The sequence below is a fragment of the Sinocyclocheilus grahami genome, unplaced genomic scaffold, assembly GCF_001515645.1.
Source record: "Sinocyclocheilus grahami isolate Dianchi unplaced genomic scaffold, SAMN03320097.WGS_v1.1 scaffold2.1, whole genome shotgun sequence".
Lineage (NCBI taxonomy): Eukaryota > Metazoa > Chordata > Actinopteri > Cypriniformes > Cyprinidae > Sinocyclocheilus > Sinocyclocheilus grahami.
Genome location: NW_015505181.1, coordinates 1,842,621 through 1,857,723, shown reverse-complemented (window position 1 = coordinate 1,857,723; position 15,103 = coordinate 1,842,621). Strand labels below are relative to the sequence as shown.

The following is a 15,103-nucleotide window of genomic DNA, read 5'->3' as shown; positions in this document are numbered from 1 at the left end:
ATTCCTTGTTCCCAACATATTCCTAGTATTTTCTTTGTTGGATGTACCTCATCCTGACTCTTAAGATTTGTCCAATATACAGCCATTAACTGTTGCCTTCTAATATAAAGTGGCATTTCATTTATCTCTACTTTCATTGCTGCAATAGGTGTTGCTGGATATGCCCCACAGCAAATTCTCAATGCTTGCGCTTGAATTCTGTCCAATTTCTCTAACTGAGATTTTGCAGCCAGCCCATATGCTATACTTACATAATCTAGCACAGCTCTTATCATTGCTATATAAACAGTTTGAAGCGCCCCTCTATCTGCTCCCCACTCTTGTCCTGCCATACATTTCATTACATTTAGAACTCTTTTACACTTACTATCTTATCAATTTATTCTTTCCATGTAAGTCTAGTATCCAGCCACATTCCTAATCTAATTGATGTTACTAGTGCCATTGTCAAGAGGAAAATTAGAAACAAGAGACCAAAAAATGCAGATGAGCTGAAGGCCACTGTCAAAGAAACCTGGGCTTCCATACCACCTCAGCAGTGCCACAAACTGATCACCTCCATGCCACGCCGAATTGAGGCAGTAATTAAAGAGCCCCTACCAAGTATTGAGTACATGTACAGTAAATGAACATACTTTCCAGAAGGCCAACAATTCACTAAAAATGTTTTTTTTTTATTGGTCTTATGAAGTATTCTAATTTGTTGAGATAGTGAATTGGTGGGTTTTTGTTAAATGTGAGCCAAAATCATCACAATTAAAAGAACCAAAGACTTAAAATACTGCAGTCTGTGTGCACTGAATTTATTTAATACACGAGTTTCACAATTTGAGTTGAATTACTGAAATAAATTAACTTTTCCATGACATTCTAATTTATTGAGCTGCACCCATATATATAGTCTCCTACTCTCACCTCACACCCAGTTCCCTTTTTTTCCAATTCAAGAAGAAACCAAGTTATTGGTTGTGCCTTATGGTGGCGCTATAATGACCTTTACTGCAATTCCCCATCCATTCTCTGAAATAAATACCAAGTCTACTTTAACATAGGCCTATATATACAGTATATAGGCCTATATAAAATAAAACAGACGTTGTTCTGAATATAAATGTGTTTCCTATATATAGGAAATATATATATATATATATACAAATACAAAGTCTGCATGATGATTTCCAGTGGGTTTTTTTTTCTTCCTCTGAATGTAATTTTTGTTTGGTGTATTGCATATATGGATATTTAGATATTACTGCCTGTTAATGTTTAATGTATGTATATGCGTTCAGACACCACAGTGACCTGTAACCCATCAGATACCTGTTTTTGTTGAGAGGAAATTATTTCATATTTATTGCAGTTCATTGCTCTGGCCACATTTGCATTCCTCATGCCTCCCTGCAGCAGGACTATGGCACGTTCATAAGCTATGTTTCCATCACCCTGTTTTTATGTGCATTTTGAAGTATCAGTTGAGAATCATTGTCGATAATCGCCAACAATTTTCCTAGCATTCTGTCCCTTACCACTTCCTCCAAAGTAACGTGCTCAAAGCCGATGACAGACTCAGCCTTTTTGATGAGTTTGATTAGTCTGTTGACGTCCTTTGCTTTGAGGCCCGCGCCCCAACACACCACAGCAAAGAAGACAGTACTTGCAACAACAGTCTGATAGAACATCTTGAGTATCCTGTTGCACACATTGAATACCTGAGCCTCATCAGGGCCTTCTTATAAACAGCCTCTGTATTTGTAGACCACTCCAACTTGTTGTCCAATTGAACACCCAAGTACTTATACGATTCCACAAGTTCCACATTGGTCCCCCCAATGCAGACTGGAGAGGGTGGAGACTTATTACTGATGACATCTACCACCATCTCTTTTGTCTTCGCCACATTTAACTGCAGGTGATTTACCCCACACCACCTCACAAAGCGGTCAACCAGGTCTCTGTACTCCTCCTGTCCTTTTTCCACGCAGCTTACTATGGCTGTGTCATCGGAAAATTTTTGCTGACTTAAAGTCTGCAGTATATATTGTGAAAAGGAAGGGATATAGCACAGTTCCCTGGGGGCCCCCGATGTTACTTATCAGACGTTCAGACACACAACTCTGTAATCTCACAAACTGTGGTCTGCCCGTTAGATAATTGTGGATCCAAGTGACTAGGGAAGCATACACCTGCATATCTTCCAGTTTTGCCTTCAACAGGCTGGGCTGGATGGTATTAAACGCACTGGAAAAATAAAAAAACATGATACGAACTGTGGTGTTGGAACTGTCCAAAGAGGAGTATGCCTTCTGCAGCAGATATATTATTGCATCCTCCACACCCACCTGGGGCTGGTTTGCAAACTGCAGGGGGTCATGTGATGGATGCACTAAGCCCAAGGTGTGCCAGGACCGCTAGGTCTCTCCATGACCTTTATTATGTGGGAAGTTAGGCCTGTAGTCATTGAGTGCCATAGGATGCCTATTCTTAGGCACTGGAATAAAACAAAGTGTTTTCCATAGCACTGGAACTCTTTGAATGTACAAGCTCAATTTAAAGAGGTGCTGAAGTACTCCACACAACTGGCTAGCACAGGCCCTCAGCACACGGGGACCAATGCCATCTGGTCCAGCAGACTTTCTCTGGTTTAGCGTTTCCAACTCTCTTCTCACCTTATTGGCTGTAATATATAGTCCAGTATGACATGGAGGAGACAGAGGTGGAATGGAACGGGTTAAACACATTTGCTTATTGTACATTCCCCTCCACTGCACCCCTACCTTTTCTCTGAAAGCCAGTAATCTTTCTTATTTTTTTGTAAATGGACAACTCCAAAAAAGATGAACGACAGTTTCAGCAGAATCGCTACAGAAAGAGCAACTGGAGAAAACATTTTTTCATGTAATGGTTTGCAGGATAGTACTTAATTATTTTATATGAAATTTATTTTAATTGGTTAAGAAAAACGTATGAGGAAGCATCTATACTTTTTTCCCCCCAAGCAGATGCTGCCCACTACATTATTCCAATAAGCATTCACAGCTGGTAACAATATTGGTTACATAACTGTTGGTTACTAGGTTACCAATGCCACCGTCATCCACTCGAACAACTTGATGGAAACATTTTATCTATATAATGATATTACATGATACAGTGGGGAAAAAAAGTATTTAGTCAGCCACCAATTGTGCAAGTTCTCCCACTTAAAAAGATGAGAGAGGCCTGTAATTTTCATCATAGGTATACCTCAACTATGAGAGACAAAATGAGAAAAAAAATCCAGAAAATCACATTGTAGGATTTTTAAGTATATATATATATATATGATATAATATTATCAGTGACGGAAACGCAGCTATATCACTTCTTTTTTTTTTTTTGGCGAACTTTGAAAAGATTCACTTCATGTTTCGATGGAACCCCAGATAGGTGAGCAGGAACCCTATATTATATATACAGTGGGTACGGAAAGTATCCCCCCTTAAATTTTTCACTCTTTGTTATATTGCAGCCATTTGCTAAAATCATTTAAGCAAAGGGTCTGAATATTTAGGACCATGTGATATTTCAGTTTTTCTTTTTTAATAAATCTGCATAAATGTCAACAATTCTGTGTTTTTCTGTCAATATGGGGTGCTGTGTGTACATTAATGAGGAAAAAAAATTAACTTAAATGATTTTAGCAAATGGCTGCAATATAACAAAGAGTGAAAAATGTAAGGGGGTCTGAATACTTTCCGTACCCACTGTATATATATTATGCAGATTATATTTTAGTGTATTATCCACGTATTAGGTAGTACAGTATAATAAAAAGAAGCTAATCTCTAGTTTTACATAGGGTAATGCCCCACCCCATAAAATCACAATTATATTAAGAATGATATCAAAAGTCATTTCCCTTAACATATTGGCTGATACATCATCATCCTACACACACTAAATCTAAATAGTTTACATTTTAAAAGTAAATGCATATTGTTATTAAGGGGGCATCTTCCATCATATCTTTTTTTTTATAAGACTACATACACATACAATACATTTTCTATGTGCACTGTGAGGAAGTCAGACAGACAAAAAAAAAAGTTTGAATAGTTTCTACAGTAGCACTCTTCTAGCTGTTTCGAAATAGAACTAATCACAGCTGTAAATTGGCATCCTTGCCTCGTTTTCATCCTTTAATAAACAATGTTTAAAAACAAAACAAAAAGGTCAAAAATGACAATCACAAGAAACAAGGACATGAGCCTCATTGTATTTCAAACTCTAATGGCTTTATTTATATATATAGATTTGTATATATAGTTTATATAATAACTGACTTCAATCGCTTGATTATCCTTTTTTCATTTTTGTTTTAGATTTAAACGACAGGACAAAGAACAAGGCATTCCACATGATCATATATTACAAAACATTAAAGAAAACTTGAATGTGTGCACATCACACATACATTACATAGATAATACACTTGCGTTAGTATAATGAAATATGGGCATGACTGAATTCACTTCAAAGGAAAGCAAGCGTAGAGAGGGAAATAAAGAAAGGAAAAGGAGAGAGAGCATTGTTATGACAGCTGAGAATAATAAATAAATAATCATATTTTAATCCAATTAATCTGTTGCATAGTTCGAAGCAAGCAGGACTAACATTTCAGCAAGATAACGATTCTAACAAAAGCTAAATGAAAGAAGGGCTCAACAAAATCTGGATTTTTATTTTTTCCACCAATTAAAACGCACACTGACTGCAGACACCGTTCATGACTGACACCGTTCAACACACATGCACACACTTTGTTGTCTGAATCCAAAACACACTCGACTATTCACTCCAAGTGCACATTGACAATTAATGAAATGGTAATTCAGCCGCTTAAGGAGATTTTTCCCTTTCATGCAGCATTAAGGTTGACACAGCTGGGTCAACTTTACATGAATTTAGCATGGACCAAAAAGAGCTCAGCTCACACTTGAATGGAAAACAAACCAAGTGCTTTCCAACAAGAACATTTTGAAACAACTTCTCAGTAACAGTATATTCCCCTACTGTGACTGTATAGCCCTTAAAACTACATTACATTAGTTGAGCACATATTCTCAAAGAGACTGTAAACAGACAGGACACTGGGCTTTTTAGATCCACCATCAACATTTTAAATGAAGTTATTCCAAATAAATGCAAATAAGATTCACTTTCAGTTAGAATCAATTAAGGCCACCACACTTTCCCAAAACCAATGATCAAAGACAGTTTTCTCATTTTTAATTGATTACTCGGGACTAAATCAATCAGACACAGTGGAGCAGGTTGTCCATTGGCACTTCTGTGATCCTAGAGATGTAAAATCACAAAACACTACATTTCTGTCTCTGTAAAGTGACTGTAAACAGATTTTTTCCCCCAACATTTTGTCCCTCACTATGCAAAGCCCTTGTCCTTCAAAGAGATCTTGTTCAGTAAAAGTACTAAAAGTAACACAGAAACCTTTTGACTTAAGCTTTTAATAGCTTAAGTCATTAATGACAAGAAACAAAACAAAGAAAAAAAACAGGAATAAATGGAAATATGCTATAATCAACACTCTTAAAAATAAAGGTTGCAAAATGGCGTTTTCACACCGATTCCATAGAATTACCAATATGGGTTTCCTGAAGAACCTTTCAGTGAACAGTTCTTAGAAAAAACATTTTTTGTCTTAGGGGCCTTTCCCACAGAATGCGTTTTAGCTTTGAAAACCGTGAGACACTAGCAGTGGAATGGAGAAAAATGCAAGGCCTCTTACTTGACTAACTTGAGCACTACATTTTTATAATGCCGTCTAACGTTTACATACAAAAACGATGGAATTTAGTGTAGTGGAATGGGGGGGAAAAATTGCATTCTGTGTGAACGGCCTCTTAGTATAAAGAACACTTCAATCTAAAGAACCTTTTGCAGAATGGAAAGATTCCACGGATGTTAACAGTTCGTCATGGAACCATAGATGCCAATAAAGATCCTAATTTTAAGAGTGTATTTCCCATGCATTAATAAATAAGACTTGATTTGTTAAGACTACACATTCATTGACTAATGTAAGTAACTAAACCTACCTTGTATAAGATTATAAAACAATGCTCTCTCTCTCAAAGCCCTCAAATAGATGCAAAGGGTAGGAATAAAGAGAGTAAAGGGAATCAGTGCATATCAGGAAAGTGAGATGGGGACTCAAGAACGACTGTTGCCTACCTTGAAAACGTCTTTCATCTTTGATGGATCATGCATGGATGAGAGGGAGCTTTCTGGATGGAGTTGGTAACCCACACAATCAGGTGATGGAACATCAAAGCTCGTACCACTCTGCAATTAAGCAGTTCAATCGACAGCCATGGCTTGTGGCTATAAAAGTAACGAAACGAAGCCAAAGCGAAGCGTAACTGGTAAAAAGACTAGAGATCGTTCAAGCACATACTCTGGCAGTTATTCCCCAATTCCCACACCCCAGTAATTAGGAAATGTAATGGAGTAGTGCTCTCTCATGACGTCTAGACAAGAAACGAGACTCTTTCATCTCCGCAGTACAGAACATTCTTCACGAAAACAGTGTCGAGTCAGTGTGTGCTTCCTTTGCAGAGTCTATTGATGTGTGAGCGTGTTTGTCACATTCATTCTAGAAACAAGCAAACATCTGGGGACGCCTCATTCCATATGTAATCATGCAGAACATTGAACACATACGTATATTGAACAATTATGACTTTTTTCCAATGCAGTTTTTTCCCCAAGTACAGTGTGGTTTAAGCTACACAGGACACTAAAAATATCAATCGCACCAGGTTGTACATATTGCTTTGAACCACCAATTTGTTTATAAGTAATGCATGCCACATAGATGATATTATGTTTATACAAAAATAACACCAGTGTATATTACTGTGTTTCATATGAATTACAGAAATCGGATGTTCTATTGACTGCTTTCCCCGCAATCAAATACAATTTTCATTTCACTCAACATCAGATGTAATTGGACTAAATATATGCAAAATAAGTGGTTACAACTTAATGTTATATTCCAGTTTTAAAACAAATTTTTTTTTATTTACAGTTGTGTATCATTTCCTCCCGTCCCCAACCAAGCAAACAAGAACTGTCAGACAACTTCAGTAGAGTAGTAATGCATTAAAATTCAAAGTTATTGCACGACACCTTGAAGCGATTCTCAGTTTACACAATGCGAGAGAGAAAAACATGTGCAATAACAGAAATGGTTCTAAGGAGCTGTTAAAGGGAACCAGAAAAGAAAATTAAAGACAACAGCTTTGATCAATTCCCCCTTTTTCTGCATCCATTATGATCAAGTAATGAAAAAAAAAAATTAAGGGGCATATTTTAGATTCTCATGGGAAAGAAATATCCAAATAAGGATGAAATCCAGTTATAAGTTATTCCAAATGAACAAGAACAAAGACATAAGTCAGAACTGACTGTACAAAGCAACACTGTGGCAGAATTTATATAAAGCTCTAACTGGAAACTGTTTGACTGCTTCCACATGAAGTAAAATGCATTTGTACTTTCGTGTAACATACAGAATGTATGCTTAATTTATATCCAGAGCTGCATATGACAAAAATGTTTTCACAAAGACAAATCAAAGTTAAAATGATGACAACACAGAGAATACGTAATGATCTCTATTTTCCATAGCCACCACTTTGCCACTTTAATGGGTGATACAGAAATCTCAGAAAATAAATCATGTTTTATCAGTCTAAAAGAACATAAAAATTGAGTTTGAAAACCTCAAAACCCTTAACATTTCTCAACTGTAGTTCAATAGATTCCAATTAGGTGGCAAATAATATTATTTTAAAGACTTTGCACAGCCAGCATATTAACCTGTGGCTGCAGATTTGGAGTACACTATTCAGGATAAGGCCATTAAATTGAGAACTCGACCAGACCCCTTGACTTTAGAGTAAACACGTAACTATCTCAGCTCGGACATCGAATCTGACACCGCATTTGGTTACAAACGTGGCGCATTATATATATATATATATATATATATATATATACACACTAAACTGCTTATTTTGCTAATTTGTCATGTCACCAAACTCTCTGGCCTATACACCTATATTTATATATTTTTCCAAAATATTAAAAAGTACTTAATATAAAAATACAGAACAATTGTAAAAAAAAAAAAAGGAACAAAGCATTGAGTTTTATATGAAATTCATGCATGCTTACCCACAATAACATACCATGTTCCACTTAAGTGAAATAACAAAAACTGCCAGTAGGGGGAAGTGCAGCTTCACCCGACTGCTGTGGAACCTTTCCGTAAACATTAAAGTGGTCCATCTAGGGTTTTTTCCTTTTTTCTTTAGGCAGTGACTCTCTGTGTGTTTTTAGAATTTGGTTGGAAATACAAAATAAACTGCAAAAACGATGGGATATAAAAGAACAATCTATAAAATATGGCTCTGAGCAAGTAGAAAAAGGTGTAATTTGAGGAATCCATCAATTGGTATGAGCAGAAGGTCAAGTCTATGGCAGTAGTATGTTTCGGCTAATAAAAAGCACATGTCGTTGAAGCCGCACTCTTATGAAAACAGTCCAATATAGTTTGTCATCCAAGTTTCAACAGAGCTCACAGGGTCCAAAATAGGCCCTTGCCGCATACTTTTGTGTGTTTAAGTGTTTTCTTTCTCTCTTTTTTTTAAATAGCAAAAGCATGCTTACTACATGCAGTATCTTTACCCTCACAGGCTAAGTTCAGGGATGGGATTTTGGAGCTCTACCAGTGGCGTCTGCTTAACTTGGAGCTTATGTGGAGCACAGCCTGATGTTAGATAACAAGGAGAACACCTAACTGCAGAGCTGAGACGAGAAAAAGACTGGATTTGAAAGTACACACATACAGAATCATTTCTATAGCATTTTTTTTCTGAAAGAGGAAACAAGAAAAAGGAAAATCCTATTCATTAGTCATTATCCCATAAAGATTAGTATTACAATTACCATTCCCATACAATCAGACACAGATGAACCTAAAGACAGATACATGCACACTATGATGAGGTGCTGTACCTTTGATAAAGTACTTGGTCAATTAGCTGGGCATTTGTTTTGAGGAAAATGAGCATTAACAAGAGACTAGAGATGCCCACTGGGTGTGATTTCGAAGAGATGATGTGTAAGATGACCCTCCCTGCCCCCTTAAGAGCCAATCAGGTATTCCTAGCTATCAAATAAGTTTATTATAGTATTTTATTCTGCTAATGTTCACTATAGCAGCCTTACATCTGTACATATAAAGTGACAGGAAACCCAAAATGAGCCAAACAGCATTGTATGACAACCTCTGAAAACATGACATGTAGTGTGTCTGAACTACTTAAAACATCCATTAGAGCATAAAATAAATTTTAAAAACTAAAAGAACATAGGTAGCTTCACTGCCATGTTTTTCAATCCACCTTAAAACAGAGCAAATCAAGAGAGAGAAAAAAAGAGAGAAATCTATTCAAACAGCAACTGAGTGCATGAATATAATCGGCTGTATCAGCAAAAAAACAAAACAAAAACTATGTAACTGAGAGTCCTGGGACAAATAACAAAAATTATTACAGCATTACACAAGACCAGAGATGTGACAATATAAAAATGAGAAAAATCACAACTGTAGAAGAGATGCCAGTGACAGGCTGAGAGAGGATATTTGCCACAGTGTCACCCTCTAGTGTGTAAGTTAGGCCATATGTCACATGGGCTGCAACACAGCCGCATGTACTTACAGAGCGCTGCTGTCGCCGACACAGTGCAAGTTGATAGGGGCAGAGGGGTGGGGAGGATGGAGGAGAGGCGAAAGGGATCGTAGTCGCCCCATCGGCCGCTGTAAGTGCTGCTGTCTCTTAGATGTGCATCAGCAGGGCTCCACCGGAGGAGTGGTGCACAGGTTTTAAAAACACAACGAAATAAAACAAAAAATAATGATTTTGGGGCAGTTGCAGTGGAGAATGATGGGAGGGTCACACGGTGAATTCATAGCTGTGAAGAGAGCGGTCCGGGGGTTCGCCGCCACCTCCATTTCTGGAAGAGGAGGGGAGGTGCTCAATCTCTACACAGCCCTCGTCTATCGTGGGCACGCGGGGTTCCTCCTCGGAGAGGGGTACAAACTCAGGGTGGGACATGAAGTTATGGATGGAGCTTCTGGATTCTGGCTTCTCTAGGCCCTCGTATAAGGAGCTGCGGAATGCATTCACCACCTTAATCTGGAGAGAAAAAGGCAAGGAGGAATTAGTGGGATTGTATCGTGTGGTGTCTGCTTCAGGGCGGGATGCACTGGATCTGGAGGGGAACAAAAATATGGTCAGTGGTGGGAGATGATTTCATTTCCACAATAGCACTCAAGCTCCTTATGAAATATCAAACAAACAAATAAAAACCAACACAAAAATAACAGCACAGAACATTGAATAGAGAAACAGGGATAAAATGAAAAACCACGACTGTGATGCAATTTTGTATTTGGGGCAAGTGAATGAGGAAATCAGGCACAGCATAAAACCGTAAGTGGGACACATCCATATCAATCACAAGCTTCAAAACGTTCCAAACAAAATGACCACAATCACAGAAACACTGCAAGACGAGACGGACATGCAACTGATGTTTGTTCAATAAGCTATTTAGGAGTCAAAAATGGCAGATGTTCAGCATCCATTTTGGGTTTATGAAGGCCTGTCAATAGGGGTGGGCGATACAGCAGTTTGAACGCTAAACTGGTAGAAACTGTCAACCGCAGAGTATTCTGTAAAACCGCAAAAAAAAAAAAAAAGGTGCCAAATCACATTACATTCAGGGAGGAAAGGAAAGGAAGTTACTGCTGCTAACTCAAGCTTTCATACAAACGTTTGTCTTCAACCACGGCAAGAAACAACCCGATTGTGTGAATTACTATAGCAAGTATTAAATGACATCTGGTGTCACTAAAATGACTCTACACTTCATCCACAAAGTCAAACTGGGTTTATAAAAAGTTTACTTCAGAATAAAAACAATTGCTTTTAATTTATTTTAGTTTGAATTAATCAAAGTAATGCTGAGGAGATTTTAATACATTTTTAATAGATTATTTACTTGTTGCAACGCAATGGGCACCAAACATGGCTCAACTCATCTAAAAGTGTACATTTTTAATAGAAGGCAAATGCTGGTTAAAAGTGGGATTCCAAAGGGGAAATTATTTTGAACAACAATTGATTTTTGAACAACCACATACTGCATGGCTTTAGACAGTCTCATGGACTACTTTCTTTTTCAATTAAATTTTTTGCTTGAGGTAAGACCAGTGTACAGTAAGAAGGTTATTTCCTTTAACCAGGAAATTAACGTTCTTAGAATTGACAAGACGGTTGACCCTGAGTGGTCAGCTAAATATCTACAGTGGATCTAAAATATGAATAGTTAATTATAACTAGTTATGGTTAATTATTCATATTTCCCATGAGCTGATTTGCTACAGGGTGAAATCAAGAAGGCATGGAGAAGAGAAGAACTGTCAAGAGGTAGAGAGAGAACAGAGAAGATGCTGTCAAATAAGTGAAACACAAACATGAATACACACTTAAAGCTTTTAATGCCAGGAAGTCTAAAGACTTAATATTCAGATCAATAGAGAGGACATCCGAGAGGTATGCTGCTTTACATGCAGGAATGCAAACAGGACAATTTGTCAGGTAGTTTTGTGGCCATTGTGCGTGGTGAAGATTGATCCTTGGCCGGTACTACAGTCAAGTTACCATTTTCTCTGCCTGAGGATGTCATTTATTTTATTTATTATATTATACTATTTTATTTTATATCAATTTGAATTTTGTGGTAAGCACATGGCTGTTTTTAATGTTTACTTAGGACTAGGGCTGGGCAAAAAAATCAAATGCGATTTTCATGCACATCTCGTCAGTAAAGCCACTTCTGGTGATTAGTAGTAAATCTCCAGCACGTGCTTTCAGATGGAGCGGCATTTACTACACAGAGCCGTAGATCACTGACAAGCTACACAAAATCGCGTTCAAAATAGCAGGCAATTCATTGTCGATTTTGGGGGAGCTTGTCAGTGAACTACGGCTCTGTGTAGTAAATGCCGCTCCATCTGAAAGCACGTGCTGGAGATTTACTACTAATCACCAGAAGCGGCTTTACTGACGAGATGCGCATGAAAATCGCATTCGATTTTTTTGCACAGGCCTACTTAGGACAAATCCAAACGGTAAAGTGGAAGGAGGATTTTTTCCCTCAAAATATAAACTCTTAGGAATACAAGTAGATAGCATTAAAATGCATAGTATGTGCACCCAGTCCTTCAAAACATATGCTCTTGGTCTTTCAGAGACTCTCTGCGCTGTGGTAAAACGTCAGAAACTAATCTTGCTCTCTTGCAATTTTTATGGCTTCAACTTGAGAAGAACCATAAAGACAAATGTGAATTGGTGTAACTTGTTTTGCAAGGGTCTGGAGGATTTTCCCCACATGGAGCCCATGGTAACAAGAGGGCCTTTCGCACCGCGGGAACCTTTTCATAGTACCAGAACTAATTGTGGAACTACCCACTTTTTGGCGTTTTCACACCGCCGGAACTGGGTGCGATTTTAGTACCGGACAGCCTTTTTCCACAACCAAATTAGCTCCTACTCAGGAGCAGGGTCTAACCAGCACAACTGGTACAAATCGCGACGTAAGTAGACATTGATTGGTCAAACGTGTATGAAAACGCCCTCACCCGCCATGATTTAAAATGCTGTGTAAACATACTGTAAATATTGTGTCAATTTATTTCGCAAGTATGGAGAACAGCGATAGATGGACGGACGCTGAAGTGCAGGCACTTGTAGCAAATGTAGCACTGCCAGTTGTCGTTGGAGATTCTTAGTCCTCCTTTCCGTTCTTTCAATCGCTTTACGTATACGTCGACATTCCATGTCTATTATTGTGAAACCCGCAAGACACAACAAAAACACAGCTCCGATCACAGTGTTCTCCATCCTCCTGTTGTTAATGTTGTTCTTCGTTGTTTCCGTTTTTGAACGCCACGCACAAATGACGACATTGTCGACCGGCTTACGTCACTTCTTAGTACACACTGTCGGTGCGAATGCAACCCTTTAAATAGTACTGAGAAATAGTTCCCGCAAAATCGTCCCAGTACTTTAGTACTGTACATTTAGTTCTGGAACTAAAGTGGTGCGAAAGGCCCTAAACACGTCTGAAGAACCCTCTGCCCTGTCAGCTCAGCCAATCAGCAGTGGCTTAGTCTGTTCTATCCCTGTTTATTTCTCAGGTTTAAATTCTTGTACCATGCAGCTATGTTGGTCATGCTTTTTCTCCCAATTTTCTCCTCCAAGCCAGAGAAATCCTTGCACATAAAACCAAGCTGGATGTCACATCATGTCAAAGTGCTTGACTATGTTGTGATCACAGAAACTGATCTCACTGCATGCTGGAAGACAGCCTTTATTTTAATCAGGCTAACTATTTTTGCTTTAGTTTAAAATAGCAGAGCGCAAAACAAAACACAGAAGAGAGAGGAAGGGATCAGAGGGACCGAATGTGTAAAATGAATGTCTGCTAAGTTCTAAATACTAAATTCCATCAGCCTGTGAAAAATGCAGGAACAGCAGGCTGAAGACATTTGTGAAGCATCTAGTCTCTCCTCATAATTTCTTACAGAGCTGGTCTTGAATCACTAATTTGGATGACTAAAAAGATGACTTTAGACAAAAGATGACAAATTATATTCCTATGGTACAAAATAAGTGCTCACATGTACGGTGACAATAATAATTGGTTATTATGGTTATTATTATAACCATATGGTCGAGCAATAACACTACTACTATTAATATGCATTTAATTAATTATTTTTTAATTCTCACATAGTCTGATTTGAGCCTACCACCTAACACTGCCCTAGCCACTGCATATCGACACTAAAAACCACTCTGAACATTTCACATTTCTGTACAAGATAGAAAAACCCGGTAGACATTTTAATGCATTGCTTGGCAGGATATAGCTGGACTACATCTGTCCATTTTCACATGGTTATTTTAAAAATGATTGAACCTTTAATTTCCTACCAGCTGTCTGTATATTTGGATCATTCCCATCTATGGTGAAATGAACACTCTGACCCTATATCTGCCTTGTGTGTGAACACAAACTTTCAGATGTGTAATGCAAAAAGCACTAGTGATGCAACCTAAATAAGGAAGGCAGGAAAAAACAACCCATGACTCAGTTCCTTCTAGAATATCAATGAAGAGAGATGGAGACAGAGTATAACGTGTCAGAGCAGAAGACACAAGAGTGTGATGAGGGGGCTGAAAGCATGAGAGTGAGAGTGGGGCTGCAAAGGAAGGAGAGAGAGAAAGAAAGACAGAGAAAAGTGTGTGAAAGCAGTTGTGAAAAAAGGGAGAGGCCTGGTGTTAAAATTAGAGGGAGTGAGCCAGGGGAAGAGAGAAAGGGAAGCATCACTATGACCTCTACTCTGGGGTGCAGAGCACTTTAAGTGAACACTTAAAGGGTGTAGGGCTCATATGTGCATTCGATACACCATTATCAAATCTATATGTTCCTTTACTAACAAATCCTCAATTCATGTTTATAATTGTAATGATGTTGCACATAAAGCTGGGAGCTAAATATTGCACATTCTTATTATATTCGAAACCAAGGTTATTATTAGTTGTTATTGTAACTAAAACTATTAATAACTATTTGACTCAATTGAAATAAAGCTGAATTAAAAGAAAATATAAATATTTGATGGGTAAAAATATAGAAATAGATCATGTAAAATTTTGCCTTGCTAACTAAATGGAATAAGTTTAAGTTGAACCAATACAATTACTGTTAAATTATTAAATTGACTAAATAAAAAAATAAAAATGAATCAAATCTCAAATAGGAATAAATAAATAGTAAATAGTAATAAATTAAACCTAAAATTATTTTAAAAAAATTCAAAACATTTAATTTGAAAAACAAAATAAATAATAATAATTAAATATATATATATATATATATATATATATATATATAA

General features: G+C 37.5%; 1 protein-coding gene across 1 annotated transcript in view; it reads right to left on the bottom strand.

Moving 5' to 3' along the window:
• Nucleotides 1-8,364: 8,364 nt before the first annotated feature.
• Nucleotides 8,365-15,103, bottom strand: part of LOC107553225 (plasma membrane calcium-transporting ATPase 1-like) — a 157,055-nt gene continuing 150,316 nt past the window's right edge. The window contains exon 30 of the mRNA XM_016235425.1: nt 8,365-10,271. Within this exon, the coding sequence (XP_016090911.1) occupies nt 10,029-10,271 (243 nt within the window). The 3' untranslated portion in view covers nt 8,365-10,028. The remainder of the gene's footprint in view (nt 10,272-15,103) is intronic.